The sequence below is a fragment of the Erythrolamprus reginae genome, chromosome 4, assembly GCF_031021105.1.
Source record: "Erythrolamprus reginae isolate rEryReg1 chromosome 4, rEryReg1.hap1, whole genome shotgun sequence".
Lineage (NCBI taxonomy): Eukaryota > Metazoa > Chordata > Lepidosauria > Squamata > Dipsadidae > Erythrolamprus > Erythrolamprus reginae.
The window spans coordinates 3,977,876-3,996,439 of NC_091953.1; the positions used below are offsets into that span (position 1 = coordinate 3,977,876).

General features: G+C 46.3%; 1 protein-coding gene across 1 annotated transcript in view; it reads left to right on the top strand.

Annotated features, from left to right (window-relative positions):
• LOC139167087 (retinal guanylyl cyclase 2-like) overlaps positions 1–18,564 on the top strand; it is a 75,300-nt gene that overhangs the window by 48,145 nt on the left and 8,591 nt on the right. Inside the window, exons 10-16 of the mRNA XM_070751515.1 lie at positions 2,918–2,998; positions 5,192–5,368; positions 6,178–6,334; positions 8,423–8,572; positions 9,873–10,021; positions 15,894–16,057; positions 17,543–17,735. Of these exons, the coding sequence (XP_070607616.1) occupies positions 2,918–2,998; positions 5,192–5,368; positions 6,178–6,334; positions 8,423–8,572; positions 9,873–10,021; positions 15,894–16,057; positions 17,543–17,735 (1,071 nt within the window). The remainder of the gene's footprint in view (positions 1–2,917; positions 2,999–5,191; positions 5,369–6,177; positions 6,335–8,422; positions 8,573–9,872; positions 10,022–15,893; positions 16,058–17,542; positions 17,736–18,564) is intronic.

Sequence of the window (18,564 nt, forward strand, 5' to 3'; positions counted from 1 at the left end):
ACTTAGTGATTTAGCAATTAATGATTGCTTTGTGAAGGAAGTTCTGGTCCCATGTGTGTTCGTAAGTCGAGGACTAGCAGCCATAGATGCTATGGTGGGCTCGCAGCCTGGCTCTCTGGCCACAGACTTTGAGCCTCATGAGCCGGGGCCATCTGGGCACGGCCAGCCTGTGTAGCTGCCAGAGGAGTCCAAGAGCGAGCCAGAGGAAGAGGGAGTCTGGGTGTGAGAGCCTACAGAGGCTATAGATCCCCCAATTGGGCATGTGCAGCCCCCAACTGGGGCTTTGCCAGGGTCTGAGGACAAGGAAATGAGGGACCCGATGCTGAATGCTCGGGTGAGAAGGATGAGGGGCTGACAGGAGCAGTTGAGGAAGATCAGGAAAAAGAAGTGAGCACAGATGTGCATAGTAAGCATTCCCCAAGAGTATTTAAGGGGGTGAGTTAGAGGATGCTCTTGGCAAGAAGTCAACGTTCGTGCCTCCGGAGGAGAAAAGCCCGTAAAGAGTATTTTGCCTGACTAACCTGGATTCAGTGCTGGACATTTACAGAGTTAATCTTGTGAGTAGACTTTTGGCTGGGAAGCAAGTGTGTGCCGTTATCTTATCAATTTGGCCTCATGCCCGGATTTTGGCAAAGGAAGAGACATTGCTTTAATTTGTGTTTGTGAGGTGACAAACGTCTAGTAAAAACAGCGGTGGGCTATGAGCCGGAACGCTAAATTGGGCTCGCCGCGGCAGCTCGTAAGTGCTTGCAGGGCTAGCGTGATTTTGCTCCTGCATCTGTGGAGGTAGCAAAATTGCGCACAGAGCCGCAGGTGTGCCTGTGTTTGGGCATGCGCAGAAGCAAAAAGAACTCAACAAAACACAGGCGCACCTGCGGCTCCATGCGCGATTTTGGTACCTCCACAGGTGCAGAAACAAAATCGCACTGGCCCTGCAAACACTTATGAGCTGTGCCAGTGAGCACAATTTAGCATTCTGGCTCGTAGCCCACTGCTGAGTAAAAAGGACTCTTGTTTTATTTTGAAACCCGTGTGTGTCTTTGAGCTTTTATTTGGGACTAATTACCGGCTGGCTGCCCAAAGGATTCCTTTTGCCCAAGTGCAAGGTTTCCAAATGTAAAATAATGCACTTGGGGAAAAGGAATCCGCCATCTGAGTACAGTGATACCTTGTCTTACAAACTTAATTGGTTCCAGGACAAGGTTCGTAAGGTGAAAAGTTCGTAAGACGAAATAATGTTTCCCATAGGAATCAATGTAAAAGCAAATAATGCGTGCAAATCCTTCAGGAAAATCCCAAACTTTAGGAGGGAGGCGAACAGAGGGCAGGGAGGAGCAGCTAAAGGGGGCGGGTGGAAGAAGCAAGGCTAGGTTCAAGGGTGAGTGGGAAGGAAGAAAGGCAAGGGGGGCGCCCCTCCCTTTTCTTTCTTCAAAAGACACCCTTTCAATGCCTTTGCAAGCAGTCCGTTCTCCTAGCTTTGTTAATGCAAACTGTTTCCTACTCCAAGCAGCCCCTCCCTTTTCTTTCTTCAAAAGACACCCTTTCAGTGCCTCTGCAAGCACGCTGTTCTCTGCAAACTCTTTCCTCCTCCAAGCCGCCCCTCCCTGTTCTTTCTTCAAAAGACACCCTTTCAATGCCTCTGCAAGCAGTCCGTTCTCCTAGCTTTGTTAATGCAAACTGTTTCCTACTCCAAGCAGCCCCTCCCTTTTCTTTCTTCAAAAGACACCCTTTCAATGCCTCTGCAAGCAGTCCGTTCTCCTAGCTTTGTTAATGCAAACTGTTTCCTACTCCAAGCAGCCCCTCCCTTTTCTTTCTTCAAAAGACACCCTTTCAGTGCCTCTGCAAGCACGCTGTTCTCTGCAAACTCTTTCCTCCTCCAAGCCGCCCCTCCCTTTTCTTTCTTCAAAAGACACCCTTTCAATGCCTCTGCAAGCAGTCCGTTCTCCTAGCTTTGTTAATGCAAACTGTTTCCTACTCCAAGCAGCCCCTCCCTTTTCTTTCTTCAAAAAAGGGGAAAAAAAGAAACCCCTTCATCCCAGCAGCAGTGGCTTGCGTTCGTAAGGTGAAAATAGTTCGGAAGAAGAGGCAAAAAAATCTTAAACACCGGGTTCGTATCTCGAAACGTTCGTTAGACGAGGCGTTTGTAAGACGAGGTACCACTGTATTGTATTGGCAGTTCTGTGTTAGCAAAAACTTCAGAAGAGAAGGATTGAGGGGTCGTGATTTCTGACAGTCTCAAAATGGGTGAACAGTGCAGTCAGGCGGTAGGGAAAGCGAGTCGAATGATTGGCTGCATAGCTAGAGGTATAACAAGCAGGAAGAGGGAGATTGTGATCCCGCTGGTGAGACCCCATTTGGAATAATACTGTATCCAGTTCTGGCGACCTCACCTACAAAAAGATATTGATAAAACTGAACGGGTCCAAAGACGGGCTACAAAAAATGATGGAAGGTCTCAAGCATAAAACTTATCAGGAAAGACTTCATGAACTCTATCTGTATAGTCTGGAGGACAGAAGGAAAAGGGGGACCACAATCGAAACATTTAAATATGTTAAAGGGTTAAATAAAGTTCAGGAGGGAAGGGTTTTTAATAGGAAAGTGAACCCAACAACAAGGGGGCACAATTTGAGGTTAGTTGGGGGAAAGATCGTGATAAAATATTATTTTACTGAAAGAATAGTAGATGCTTAGAACAAACTTCCAGCAGACGTGGTTGGTAAATCCACAGGAACTGAATTGAAGCACGCCTGGGATAAACATATATCCATCCTAAGATAAAATACAGGAAATAGTATAAGGGCAGACTAGATGGACCATGAGGGTTTTTTTTGCTGTCAATCTTCTATGTTTCTATGCAAGACAGAACAATAGGTATGTGAACTTTGGTTTTAAAAGTCTTGCTCTGTTTGGACAGGGTGACTGGGTATGGCTGAAAAAACTGGAGACTTCAATGACTACTGATTGGAAGCAACGCGCAACCCAAGTGCTTACCAAGGTACGTAACTCAGGGGCTCCCTCATCATGTGACCCCCACAATCCATTCTGCAGCTTCTCCCTTGTTCATTCCCTCTGCTAATCTGTCAATCAGTTGCTGATCCGCTTGGAACATGGGCCCGTATTCGCCATTTTATCACCACTCGTGGTGGAGGAAATAAGCTAACTTCTTCTTTTCCCTGAGTTCCATGGGATTGAGTGGCACATATTGTATTTTTTGGAGTAGACACGCCAGAGTTGTGGTTGGCTCTGGCCCAACTCCTGCCCCAAGGAATGTGGAGGTGGATGCGGGGGAAAGATCCACATGCCACAGGTCTGTTTTGCTCCCGATAGAATCTCCTTACGAAGACTCCTCTGATGAAGGAAGCGTGAGTAGCAGGGAAGGGGGGAGTTTGGCAGACAGCCCAGGAGGAGATCAATCATCCTTATCATCCCTGGATTCTGAACAAGAACTTATTACAGATCCACACATGTGCAGAGTGATGCATAGGAGAGAACAACTGAAGGATTATTACAGGAGATAAGTGAGGCCACCTGTGGTTGGGTGGGGCTGCTGTAATTAGTGCTACAGATAAAAAGAACAGCGTGCTGGTTTAGCCTTGTGGAAGTTTATCTGATTCATAGTTCGTCAAGATCGTGGTTTTGCTATTCAAGACTGTGCGTGGACTTTCTGGACTTTGGAATTTGGACTCAATTTCCCAGTTACTGGGTGAGAAATTGGATTGCATTTAACCTGTGCCTTGTGTGTACCAGAAAATCCCTTTGACATTTAAAAATGGAGTTTTTTCTGCTTTTCTGTTGATAAAGACTTTTGGTTTTCCTTCTATTGTGTGGTGTGTGTCTTTCTGGACTAATTACCCTGTAATTATGGGCGGTTGGGACATGCCGTGGAACAAGGGTATAAGATGCACCTTAGTTTTGTGGGAGGAAAAAAGGAAAAAGAATCTGCTTATCAGGTATTCGTCTGGCTAGTGTCCTTAATCTGGTCAGCTTCAGCACATTATTTTATCCCGTGGTTAAGGTTTTAAAAACCTTATTTGGAGAGAGTAACAATGAAAGAGCTTGCAAGGATGAAAGAGCTGGGAACATCGTTAGCACCTGGTTAGGGCTGGAAAGAAGCATTTGAAGCAAGTTAGAGCAATGGAAAAACCCCAGAGAAGTCTCCACTTCTCCGGGCCCCCATGCCCAAGTTTGGGAAAGAGAACGTGGCGGGGGAAAGAGCCATTTGGGGGGGGGGGTTGGGCTCTCCCTTGGACACGTCCCACTTACGCTGAAACAGCTGATCGTCGGGAGGCCAGTCCAACTGACAATCAGCTGCTTGGGCTAATCAGGCTGTGCTGAAACTGAAACAGGTGGTTTGCAGTTTGCTGCAAGGAGGCAAATTGCTGGGAGGCAGAGGCAGATTTTTTCCCTTGTTTTCCTCCCCAAAAGCTAGTTTATTTATTTATTTATTTATTTATTTATCCGAAAACTCGGGGCGGCTAACAGCAATCATAAACAGTGTACAATAATAATCCAATACTAAAAGCGAATTGAAAACCCCTTAATATAAAAAACCAAACATACATACAGACATACCATGCATACAATTGTAAAGGCCCAGGGGGAGAAGCAATCTTAATTCCCCCATGCCTGGCGGCAAAGGTGGGTTTTAAGTAGCTTATGAAAGGCAAGGAAGGCGGGGGCAATTCTAATCTCTGGGGGGAGTTGCTTCCAGAGGGCCGGGGCCGCCACAGAGAAGGCTCTTCCCCTGGGTCCCGCCAACGGGTCCCATGGGTCCCGCCATTGTTTAGTCGACGTGACCCGGAGAAGGCCCACTCTGTGGGACCTAACTGGTTGCTGGGATTCATGCAGCAGAAGGCGGTCCCGGAGATATTCTGGTCCGGTGCCATGAAGGGCTTTATAGGTCATAACCAACACTTTGAATTGTGACCGGAAACTGATTGTCAACCAATGCAGACGGCAGAGTGTTGGTGTGACATGGGCATACCTTGGGAAGCCCATGATTGCTCTCGCAGCTGCATTCTGCACGATCTGAAGTTTCCGAACACTTTTCAAAGGTAGCCCCATGTAGAGAGCATTATAGTAGTCGAGTTGTGTCTTATACTTCGGAGCGTTTTATACTCTGAAAATTATGGTAAGTCAAGGACTTTCGTATGTCCCCTTGTTCTTTTCCTTTTCGATTTGTCTACAGATGAGGGAGTTGCGCCATGAAAATGTGAACCCGTTTCTAGGTCTTTTATTTGACACGGGTCTCTCTGCAGTTGTGATGGACTTCTGCTCCAGGGGAAGTCTCCAGGACCTGCTACAAAACATGGACATAAAGTTGGACTGGATGTTTAAATCATCCCTTTTGGTGGATTTAATTAAAGTAAGTCTCTCTCCAATTTCTCGATTTGCCGTTGCCGTAAGGTTCTACATTTAGGCAAGAAAAACCCAAATGCACAGGGATAGAATAGGTGATACCTGGCTCAATAGTAGTAACTGCAAGAGTCCTAGTGGACAATCATTTAAATAGGAGCCAGCAGTGTGCAGCAGCTACCCAAAAAGCCTTCTGCACTTCCTGAGATAAGTGACTCAGGGGAAGAGGAGGAACCTCTTCTGGATGCTAGGGTGTGCAGGGCCTCTAGTAGGCAAGAGTGGTTACTTAGGAGGTGGTATACTTGTGAGTAGCACTGCTGACTAATGGGCCATGCTTCTGTGCAGAGAACTACATGGTTCATTTTAGCATCTAGTTTCCAGTTCTTGTTTCTTCAGCTTCTGATTTAAAAAGACACATTATTGGTTTTCTTAACATCTCAGCTACTGAATATTATCGCAACTGGGTAATTATTGCTGTGCTTATCTCTTTCTGGGACTCTAGCCAACTGATAAGACTTGATAACCAGTACGGCGAAGCTGTTGATAGACTTTACTTTCGTTTCAAAAAGACTTTAACTGCAAATATTTCTTGCATATACTAAAATCCTTTATTATTTAAAACTGGTGCTGTGCATCTGATTTCTGGGGGGGCTCGGCACTGGAACAGAACAGGTTTGTTCCGTTTCAGTTATGGTAAAAATCCCACCACCATCTTGTGGGCTGATTTCTGGAGCTTAGTTTATTTTTTCTTCTGTGTTCCTTCTATTGGCCAAAGAAGAAAATGTAAAAAGTCTTTTTATTTCCCTTATTCTTTTCTAGGGCATGAAATACTTACACAAGCAGGGCGTTAGCCATGGGCGCCTGAAATCTCGCAACTGTGTGGTGGATGGACGGTTTGTGTTGAAAATCACCGATTATAGTTACTGTGAGCTAATGGCAGCCCTCGGCGTCTGCCAGGGCCAGGCCTCTGCGGAAGGTATTTCTCTCTTTTTGTCCATTTATGGGGAGTCCTCGACTTACGACCACAATCGAGCATCAAATTTCTGTCGTTAAGTGAGACATTGGTTAAGCAGGCTTTGCCCCATTTTGTCACAAAACAACTGAGTCACTGTAATTGCTAAGTTAGTAATTACTAAGTTATTAAGTGAATCTGGCTTCCCCATTGCTTGCCAGGAGGTCGTAAAAGAGGATCAGGTGACCTTGGGACACAGCAACGGTCATAAGTATGAACCGGTTGCCAAGCACCTGAATTTTGGTCACGTGATCACGGGCAGTAATGGGCAGCCAACATTTTTACTGCCACACTGTGGGCGCGGCTTATTTTGTGGGTGTGGCTTATTGGTCATGTGACTGGGTAGGAGTGACTTGCCGGCCATGTGACCAGGTGGGAGTGGCTTGAATGGTCATCATCGTTCAAGGGAACTCTTAAGTACTCGACTTACAACCTTACCAGTGTCGCTCGCTGGGATGACAATTTGCTTCGCGTTTCCCGCGCTCTCCTTCCTGGGTCGCCCCCTTCATCTCAGGCTGGGTAGCTGGGTGAACGGGTGCTGCCAGAAGCATAAATGCTGCCAGCGCCGCTTCCACCCACGCCTTCTGCTTGCACCTCAGGAGAGAGGTGGCCGCGTGAGACTAGAGGGCAGCTGGGCAGGAGAGAGGGAAGCTCGTCCGAGGCCAGGAAGGAGGAAAGAGGAAAAAAGCAAGGAGCGCAGACGTAGCAGCAGCAGCAGGGAAAAAAAGGAGAGCCAAGCCGAGACCAGCAATCCAGGAAGTGACAGCCACCAATCAGCTGGAGCTGCGCACGCATCTTCATTTCCGCCGTTGGAACTGCATTCCAGCCTGTCCTGCCTGCTGCCCACCCCGGATCACAGGGATGGGGCAAAAGTGGTAGCTGTGAAAAACGGCCATGACTTACGTTTGTCAGTGCTGTTGTAACTTCAAACGGTCAGTAAGCGAACCGTTGTAAGTCGAGGACTACTTATATCTCATTTATTTGCCATCCATCCCACGCCAACGCTAACCAAATCTTGCTTGAGGACACGTGCGAAATCAAGATTCCGGTGATTTTCGCCGATATTTTTGGCAAAAATCATTGAAATCTCGATCTCATTCACAGAAGCCAAATATCACGCAAGGGTGAATTGGGGGTGTGCAACTGCGCACGCATCCCGGAATTTTCTACCGGAGCTGTGCACTGGGCTAACCAGCTGCTGCCCATCACTGTCTGTGTGCCATTTCCGGCATTGCGTTGGCAGTTCTGTGTTAGCAAAAACTTCAGAAGAGAAGGATTTAGGGGTCGTGATTTCTGACAGTCTCAAAATGGGTGAGCAGTGTGGTCGGGCAGTAGGAAAAGCAAGTAGGATGCTTGGCTGCATAGCTAGAGGTAGAACAAGCAGGAAGAGGGAGATTGTGATCCAGCTGTATAGAGCGCTGGTGAGACCACATTTGGAATACTGTGTTCAGTTCTGGAGACCTCACCTACAAAAAGATATTGATAAAATTGAACGGGTCCAAAGACGGGCTACAAGAATGGTGGAAGGTCTTAAGCATAAAACGTATCAGGAAAGACTTCATGGACTCAATGTGTAGAGTCTGGAGGACAGAAGGAAAAGGGGGGACATGATCGAAACATTTAAATATGTTAAAGGGTTAAATAAGGTTCAGGAGGGAAGTGTTTTTAATAGGAAAGTGAACACAAGAACAAGGGGGCACAATCTGAAGTTAGTTGGGGGAAAGATCAAAAGCAACGTGAGAAAATATTATTTCACTATAGATCCTTGGAACAAACTTCCAGCAGACGTGGTTGGTAAATCCACAGTAACTGAATTTAAACATGCCTGGGATAAACATACATCCATCGTAAGATAAAATACAGGAAATAGTATAAGGGCAGACTAGGTGGACCAGGAGGTCTTTTTCTGCCGTCAGTCTTCTATGTTTCTATGTTTCTATCCATGCCATACGGTGGCCATCCCTCAGCTAGAGCAATTATTACAGAACCTTCCTGCATCCAATGGCTGACTAACGGGGGTCTGTGTTTTGATTTGATTTTTATTTTTCTTAGAATTGCTCTGGACTGCTCCTGAGTTACTGAGAGAGCCCGAAGTGAACCTCCAAGGCACCTTGCAAGGTGATGTGTTTAGTTTCGCCATTATTCTGCAAGAAGTCATTCTCCGAGGGCCTCCCTATTGTATGATGGAACTGACAGCTGAAGGTGAGCGACTGTCAGTCCTGCCCCAATTTGGACGTTTGTGAAAGAAGGACCCTCGACTCCATTCGATCGAAGTGATAGGTTCTTTGACTAAAGTTAAGGGGTTGCAGCGAAAGTAAAGCTAGATGGTAGGCCTGGCCCTGAGGCTTTCTTAGGCCTCTCCAACTATGGCAACTTTAAGACTTGTGGACTTCAACTCCCAGAATTCCTCAACCAGCCATGCTGAGGGCCTAATGGTAGGCCTGGCCCTGAGGCTTCCTTAGGGCTCTCCAACTATGGCAACGTTAAGACTTGTGGACTTCAACTCCCAGAATTCCTCTGTCCGAAAGCTGCACTCGTACCTTTAAGCTGTCGTTTGAATTAACATATTTTCTGTGTCTGAGAAATTGCACAAAACTATATCATCTGTCCTCTTGGGAAGATTGATTGATTGATTGATTCAATTTGTATGCCGTCTGTTCTGCCGGGCTCTCTGATAGGAGCCTCCCGAAAATTCAAGGGTACAAATTTCAGACACACACACGTTTGAAAATTCAACACAATGTTCTTTATCACAAAATTCAAAATAAACTAAGCACTCTTTTTGTATTGCAAAGAGCACTCATCCCAAAACAACCCGGTAGTCTGTACAATTTCCCTTAAGCAGTCATTAAGTATTTAGCCAGCAGCTGTGAAGAAACTTCACACCCCTTCTTCTTCCAACGAAGTGAGACACACACACACACACACACACACACACACACGTTGCTCTGCTTTGGTTTCAAAGGCGTGAAAAAGCAACAAAGTCCAGAAAACACAGGATTCCTGATGAACTCCGATCAGATACTCTTCCACGACGGCCAAACCCACATGCTGCTATTTATAGCAGCAGCCCTAATTACTGGAGCCCCACCCAAACACAGGTGGCCTCTCTTATCTCCTGTAATATGTCCTTACTTGGTCTCTTCTACGCATAATTCTGCGCTTGCGTGGGTCCAAAACGTCTTCATCCGAATCAATGGAAGATAAGGGAGATTGACTGCCTGGGCTGTGTGCCAAGCCCTCCTCTGCCGAGTCACTCCCACCTTCTTCTTCGTCCGAGGAAACTAAACTCTGAACTGACTCTGTCAGCAATAACACAGGCCTGTGACATGTTGAAGTTTCCCCTGCATCCACCTCCACTGCCCCAAACCCAGAGCCAACCACAACACCGTCCAATTTGTATGCGGCATACAAATTGAATGAATGAATGAATGAATGAATGAATATTAGTGTGTGAACCTCTGATGAAAAGAAACTTCTTTGTCATTTTTCTCTGGGCCAGAGATCATAAGCAAGTTGAAGCACCCGTTGACGTTGTTTCGTCCGAGTGTCCCCCTGGAAAATATCCCTCTGAAATACATCCAGCTGATGAAGCAGTGCTGGAGTGAAGCACCCAATCGAAGGCCGACGTTCGACAAGATCTTTGAACAGGTTTATTTATTTATGACATGGAGTCGCTCGTTCAATGGAGAGCCAATTGGGGGCGTGGCCTGCTCAGCCTGTTCCACCATGATGCGGCGGGGGGAGCATTTTTGGCCTCCCCAGGTTCTGGAGGCTTTTGCTTCAGCCCAGTAATGGACAGCCAAAATTTTTACTGCCACACTGTGGGTGTGGCTTATTTTGTGGGTGTGGCTTGATGGTCATGTGACTGGGTAGGAGTGGCTTGCCGGCCATGTGACCAGGTGGGAGTGGCTTGACGATCATGTGAATGGGGGGGGTGGCTTAAAGGTCATGTGACTGGCTTAAAGGTGGCCAACTTGCTGTCATTCATATCAAGGGTTTGGGTTAGGTTTAGGGTGCCTGTGACTTAATCAACCCTCAAAGAGATACAATTTCCCTATCTATTTACTATTATGTGTAAATAATAATAATTGTTGAGTCTGTATATATTACCATGTAAATAGTTGCCTGAGGTGAATGCTGTTACCAGGCAGATTGAAAAGAATAGGACGCGTCTGATTGGCTCAGACGCAGCACAGCTCTTTTGGGCGCGAGCCTTAAGAGTATAAATAGAGCCGAGTTTCTCATTGCCGGCTGGTGAGTTCCCAGCTGATTGTCACTTGCGGAAAGAGCTGAATAAAGGGAACCACTGTTTAGCAATTCGTCTGGCGTCTCAATACCTTTCACTGGCGACGAGAACCGGAGAGAACCTACAAGCAAGATGAATCCTTCGCAGATCGGCCGAGCACCCGACTACTTCGACCCCGAAAAAGCGTCTTGGGAAGCCTACATGACCCGCTTCGAAATCTTCCTGGAAGCCGCCGGAATGGGGACCGCCGAAGACGACAGAAAGCGAGCCATCTTCCTTAACTACTGCGGCCCCGAGATCTTCGACTTGGCTCAAACACTCACCGATCCGCTTCCTGCCAAGAACGTGCCGTGGCCAGACTTACAATCCAAGCTTGCGGGTCATTTCAAACCCACGAAGCCAGCTGTGGTATACCGCCATCAGTTCTCCAGGATGGCCCAACGAGAAGCTGAGTCTATCAATCAATTCGCCACAAGACTCCGAACCGTCCTGTCAAAATGCCGTTTTGACAGCCCAGAAGCTCGACTAACAGACGCGATCATATTCGGCATGAAAAACGCCACCGTACGAGGCAAACTCCTCACCGAGGATGAACCTACATTGCAAACCGTCATCAAGCTTGCCCAGACAGCCGAGGTCGCCGAAGCGGCGGCCAAAGACCTCCAAAGCCACGTCAACAAAGAAACCGTCTCTAAAATCTCCTCCACAGCCGATCCAGCCGACGACCTCAGCCCGCCATCCGCCACCGACGATTCCTGCCTCCTGCTTCCCAGCGACCCCGCACGACAACCGAGATACCCTCGCACACAAGCTCCATGCCCAGGTTGCCGGGGAAATCATCCGCGACTTCGCTGCCCGTTTCGGGAAGCCATCTGTCGCCGCTGCAATCGGCGCGGTCACATCGCTGAGGCCTGCCGGGCTCCCCAGCCAGAGGAAACCTTCTCTGCTCCGCGCCAACAGCGCTTCTCCTACCAGGCTCCACAGGCCCGTGAAAACCGGCCTCCAAGATCTTTTAACCGGAAAAACAACTTAGCCGCTAACCGCGACTACAACAGAGGTAACTGTCAAACTTACGTAAATTGCGCAAATTCAACGCAAGGCACCAAAATCATTATTTCCCTACTTTTAAATGGCAAGCCTTGTGATCTAGAACTGGACACCGGGTCTAGGCACTCTATTATGCCTTGGGACAAATTTAAAATGTATATGCCACATGTCTGTAAGTCTAAGTTAACTCAAACTGCTTTGATTATAAGGGATTTCCAGGGACATGTAATCCCTGTATTGGGTAAAATTGATATTCCTGTACAATTCAAATCTGTTAATTGTTCCCTACCTTTGGTGATAGTGGATGGGGCAAGGCATTCCCTCCTTGGGTTAACCTGGATGGCCCCCTTAGGTATTGAGATCTCTGGCATCTGTTTAGTACAGTCCCCTTCTAATACCCCAGATTTTGTACTTGAGTATCCTGAAGTATTCAGCCCCACTTTGGGAACGTATAAGGGGGACCCTATCTCTTTCTCCATAGACCCAAAGGTTCCGCCCATTCGCCTGAAACCACGAAGGGTTCCTTTACCTTTACTGCCTAAACTAGACCTTCAGTTAGATCAACTTATTGCTCAAGGAATCCTAGTCCCTGTAGAGCAAGGGCCATGGGAGACTCCAATTGTCACTCCATTGAAACCAGACGGTTCGCTAAGAGTCTGTGCAGACTACAAGTCTACTATAAATAAGGCCCTTCAGCATCACCCCTATCCCATACCTGTAGTTCAGCACCTCCTACACTCCCTAGGAGAGGGAAAAGTCTTTGCAAAGATCGATCTTGCTCAGGCATACCTGCAGCTTCCGGTCGATGAGCCTACCTCTTTGGCTCAGACAATTGTCACGCACAGAGGTGCTTTCCGATGCACAAGATTGCAATTCGGGGTAAGCATAGCCCCTGGGATTTTTCAGAGCTTAATGGAGCGAGTGTTAGCGGGGCTTGAAGGAACCATACCCTACTTCGATGATATACTAATTTCGGCTAAAACCATTCCCCAATTGAACCAGAGAATCAGGGCTGTCCTACAACGACTCCAATCCAAGGGCCTCAGGGTAAAAGCAGACAAGTGTGTATGGGGCACCACTAGTATTGAATTTCTAGGGTATAGAATAGATAGTCAGGGCATCCACCCCACAACCGATAAATTAAAAGCAATTACCGAAGCGCCTGAACCAACCAATAAGACTGAACTACAAGCTTTTTTAGGTCTTCTGAATTTTTATTCTATTTTTTTGAGACAGAAGGCAACGGTCGCAGAACCCCTCCACCGACTCCTTCAGAAGGGAATTCCCTGGACCTGGGGCAGACCTGAACGCCAAGCATTTTCTCTAATAAAGACCTTATTGACTTCTAATAGTGTGGTGGTTCAGTACAGTTCAGTCTTGCCCATAAGGCTTACATGCGATGTTTCGGCTTATGGGGTGGGCGGAGTACTGGCCCACGTAATGCCAGACAACACTGAGGCACCTATAGCTTTTTTCTCCAGAACACTAACCCCTGCTGAACGTAACTATAGCCAGTTGGATAAAGAGGCCCTGGCTTTAATAGCTTGCATTAAGAAATTCCATAATTATTTATTTGGAAGGAGGTTTGAATTAATAACCGACCACAAACCCCTTTTGGGACTGTTGCCTTCAGATAAACCTACCCCTCCGTTCATGTCCCCTAGACTGATTAGATGGGCTCTCTTCCTCTCCAGTTATCAGTATACCTTAATACATAAGGGAGGGAAGTCCATAAGCCACGCTGATGGACTAAGCCGGTGCCCCTTGGCACAAAGAGGGGAGGAACCAGTTCCTTCAGAGGATGTACTACTGCTAGAAATAGAAGAAACCCCCCTAACTTCAGCCAGGGAAGTGGCTGAGCATACTAAGGCAGATCCCATTCTTCAAAGAGTGATAAATTGTATACTCAGGGGTTGGCTTGGGGGACCAGAGGAGGGGGGACTGGCAGACTTTAAGACAAAGCGACTAGAATTGTCATACTTGAAGGGATGTGTACTATGGGGGGATCGAGTGGTCATTCCAACCACACTTAGGCAAAAGGTGTTGAGTATGTTGCATGTGGGACACCCAGGCATTGTCCGAATGAAGGGGTTGGCAAGAGGATACCTGTGGTGGCCAGGCCTAGATCTCGATATAGAACATTGGGTAGCTAAGTGTGACCCCTGTCAGGAGTCACGACCCAATCCCCCTCGAACTGCCCCCGTAGAGTGGGGGGAACCCACTGGGCCTTGGTCCAGGATACATATAGACTTTGCTGGCCCCATCGGGTCCCAGTTTTTCCTGGTGGTCGTAGATGCTTTTTCTAAGTGGGTAGAGATAGTGACTATGCAGAATATAACAACATGTGCCACCATAAAGGCTCTGTATCATTTGTTTGCAACCCATGGGTGTCCTGATGTCCTTGTTTCAGATAATGGACCACAACTGACCGCACGACAATTTGAGGTGTTTTTGAGTAATCTAGGGGTCAGACATGCGCTAATCTCCCCTTACTCCCCATGGGCTAACGGGTTGGCTGAACGTTATGTGCGTGTGGCGAAAGAGGCGCTGCGCAGAGCAGGCCCTGGGGAAGTACAAAGTAAATTAGACCAATTCCTGTTAATGCAACATATTACTCCAAATGCTGCCACCCATAAAAGCCCTGCAGAAGTCTTAATGGGGCGGAAACTAAGGTCCCCTTTAGACAGGTTACACCCCCGATTCTTGAATACCATGGGTCAAGGTGAAATGTCTGTAATGCCTGAAAGAAGCATGTATCTAGGCCAGAATGTATTTGCCCGAAATTTTGATGGGGGAGTTCAATGGGTAAAAGGAAAAGTCCTACAACAAAAAGGGCCTAAAACATATTTAATACAATTAGAGGATGGCCGTATTTGGAAACGGCACATTGATTACTTAAGGGGGCGGATTAACTCTGAAAATACGCAAACCGCCATTGTAACCTCTTCCCCCAAAGCAGACTCTTATGTACAACCCGACTTGTTGGATGTAAATTTGGGCTCACCGAGGCTGGAACGCTCCTACGACACCAACGAGCCACCATCATCCTCCTCCGACGTCGATTCAGCCTCCATCCGGACTTCGCTGCAGGCCGGAGCCCCCACTCGGGCCCAGCCAGGCTCCGGATCCGACAGAGAGCCAACCTCCACCAACGAAGTCCCAGACTCAACTGAATTGCGCAGGTCTGAGCGAGCCGCACGCAGACCTTCACGATTGGAGGACTTCATCACATGGCTCAGCTGATGGACAGTTGCAACTAACTAAGGAGGGAGGGGTGTTGAGTCTGTATATATTACCATGTAAATAGTTGCCTGAGGTGAATGCTGTTACCAGGCAGATTGAAAAGAATAGGACGCGTCTGATTGGCTCAGACGCAGCACAGCTCTTTTGGGCGCGAGCCTTAAGAGTATAAATAGAGCCGAGTTTCTCATTGCCGGCTGGTGAGTTCCCAGCTGATTGTCACTTGCGGAAAGAGCTGAATAAAGGGAACCACTGTTTAGCAATTCGTCTGGCGTCTCAATACCTTTCAATAATAATAATAATAATAATAATAATAATAATAATAATATTATTACAGTATTTGTATGCCGCCCTTCTCCAAAGACTCAGAGCAGCTCACAATAGTAATACAAAATACAAATCCAATGTTAAAAGCAAAAACAGTTTTGAAACCCTTAATTAAAAACAATCATACAACCCAAACAAACCATACATAAAACGGAACAGCTGAGGGGAATCAATTTCCCCATGCCTGGCAACAAAGGTGGGTTTTTAAGAGTTTGCTGAAGGCGAGGAGGGTAGGGGCAGTCCTAATCTCTGGGGGGAGTTGATTCCAGAGGGGCGAGGCCACCACAGAGAAGGCTCTTCCCCTGGATCCCGCCAAACAGCATTGTTTTGTTGATGGGACCCGGAGAAGGCCAACTCTCTGGGACCTAATCGGTTGCTGGGATTCGTGCAGCAGAAGGCGGTCACACACAGGAACAGAAAAATATACATTACTATATAAACTGTATGTGTATGTACACAAACACGCACACACAGCTCTTCTAAAATTATACACATTCAACCTCATTTACTGCGATAGGAAAAACATGCCCAGAGTCCAGAAGAGGAAAAAAAAGAAAAAAAAATCAATTTTTTTCTACCAGTTCTGCGTACCTGACCGTATCTGTAGGAACCCATCACTGGCCCAAACCCATCCTCAATTCCTTTCTTTTTCTCCCCAAGTTCAAAACCATCAACAAAGGAAAACGAACGAACATCGTGGACTCCATGCTGCGGATGTTAGAAAACTATTCCAACAACCTGGAAGAATTAATCAGAGAGAGAACGGAAGAATTGGAGATGGAAAAACAGAAGACGGACAGGCTGTTGTCCCAAATGCTCCCGTTGTAAGTGCAAAGCAGCCAGCATCTCCGCTTAGATACAGGTGGTTCTCGACGTATGTCCAGAATTTCCTTTGTCGAGCGTCTTTAAGTGAGTCTCGCCAGATTTTTACGACTTGTATTGCCAGGGTGGTTAAGTGAACCACTGTGGTTGTTAACCAATTACGGCCAGTTGTTAAACAAATTCAGCGTTAGCCGTGGATAAGGATTGGCAAGCATCCAAATTTTGATTACGTGACCAAGGGGATGCTGCACAGTTGTAAGTGTGAGGACTGGAAGGGAGCTTTCCACAGTCCCTCCCAGCCCTATGGTTCAACGGCTGGTTGTTAAGTCACTTTTTTTAGTGTTATTGTAACTTCACTAAACAAATTATTTATTTATTAATTACTCTATTCTTCATTCTATTCTATTCTGCTCTATTTTATTCTATTCTGCTCTATTATATTCTATTAATTTCGTTTCATTTAATTTCATTCTATTCATTTTCGCCTGTTCTGCTGTTCTCTTTCGTTCCATTTTATTCCATTCCATTCATTTTCTCCTATTCTGCTCTGCCCCATTCCATTCTATTCATTTTATTTAATTTATTTATTTTATTGTATTGTATTTTATTTTATTTATTTATTTATTTTGTCCAATACACAATACATATTGAAGAGGATAGACATGAAGTATTATATATAAAGAAAAGATATAAAAGTAGAGGAGAGGATATATGAAAGGAAGAAAAGATATATGAGATATGAGATAAGGAGAGACAATTGGACAGGGGACGAAAGGCACACCAGTGCACTTATGTACGCCCCTTACTGGCCTCTTAGGAACCTGGAGAGGTCAATCGTGGAGAGTCTAAGGAAGAAGTGTTGGGGGTTAGGGGTTGACACAATTGAGTCCGGCAATGAGTTCCACGCTTCGATAACTCGATTGTTGAAATCATGTTTTTTACAGTCAAGTTTGGAGCGGTTCATATTAAGTTTGAATCTGTTGCGTGCTCTTGTGTTGTTGCGGTTGAAGCTAAAGTAGTCATTGACTGGTAGGAGGTTGCAGCATATGATCTTGTGGCCAATACTCAAATTATGTTTTAGGCCCCGTAGTTCTAGGCTTTCTAGATCCAGGATTGATAGTCTGCTAACATTTTCTCCTGTTCTGTTCTGTTGTTCTGTTCTCTTCTCTTCTGTTCCGTTCCGTTCCATTCCATTCATTTTCTCCTGTTCTGTTCTGTTGTTCTGTTCTCTTCTGTTCTGTTCCGTTCCGTTCCGTTCCATTCCATTCCATTCATTTTCTCCTGTTCTGTTCTGTTCTGTTCCATTTCATTCTATTAATTTTTTCCTGTTCTGTTCTGTTATTCTGTTCTGTTCCGTTCCATTCCATTCCATTCTACTTTATTCTACCAATATGTCCTCTAGAATAGAAGGAATTCTGGGAGTTGAAGTCCACAAGTCATAGGAGGACCATTGTTCCCCGCTCACCCCTGTCCTAATGTTATTTCAGGCCAGTGGCCGAAACGCTGATCAGGGGAGCCTCCGTGGAGCCAGAATACTTCGATGAGGTCACCATCTACTTCAGTGACATCATCGGCTTCACCATCATGTCTGCCCTCTGTGAACCTATTGAAATTGTGGACCTTCTAAATGACCTCTACACTCTCTTTGATGCCATCATCGGCCATCATGATGTTTACAAGGTAAGTCCTTGTCATCCTCAAGGCCAAACAAGTTAGTGACTCCCTTTTTCTGGATTGTGTGTTTTTTTCCCCAACTAGCCAACGGCCTCGATATTTGGTGGTGTCTCCCTTACAGTGTCCAGGTTGAATCCTGCTTAAATGCTGCAGATGTGGACCAGACCATATCAAAACCAGTAGTAGTTGCTCAAGACTCGGGGCGGCTCAAAGAACACAATACAAAAACAATATGTGTACAAATCTAATAATTAAAAACTACGGTATAAGCTAAAATCCCATTACATTAAAAAGCAGTCAATAACTCAATCACATCCACACATAACCTTTAATGATCAGAAAAGGGGAGCATGATCTAACTGTCCCAGGCCTGACAACATAGATGGGTCTTGAGGCTCTTGCGAAAGGCGAGGAGGGTGGGGACAGTGCGAATCTCTGGAGGGAGCTGATTCCAGAGGGCTGGGACCACCACAGTGAAGGCTCTTCCCCTAGATCCCGCCAGATGACATTGTCTGGTCGACGGGACCTGGAGAAGGCCAACTCTGTGGGACCTAATCGGCCGCTGGGATTCGTGCGGCAGAAGACGCACGATAAGCAATGAAGAATAATAAGCAATGAATAAACAATCCATATTAATAAAAATCTTAGGATACAAGCAACAAGTTACAGTCATACAGTCCTAAGTGGGAGGAAAGGGGTGGTAGGAATGATGAGAAAAAACTAGTAGAAATAAATGTGCAGACTTAATAAAAAATTTGACAGTGTTGAGGGAATTATTTGTTTAGTAGAGTGATGGTGTTCAGGAAAAAACTGTTCTTGTGTCTAGTTGTCTTGG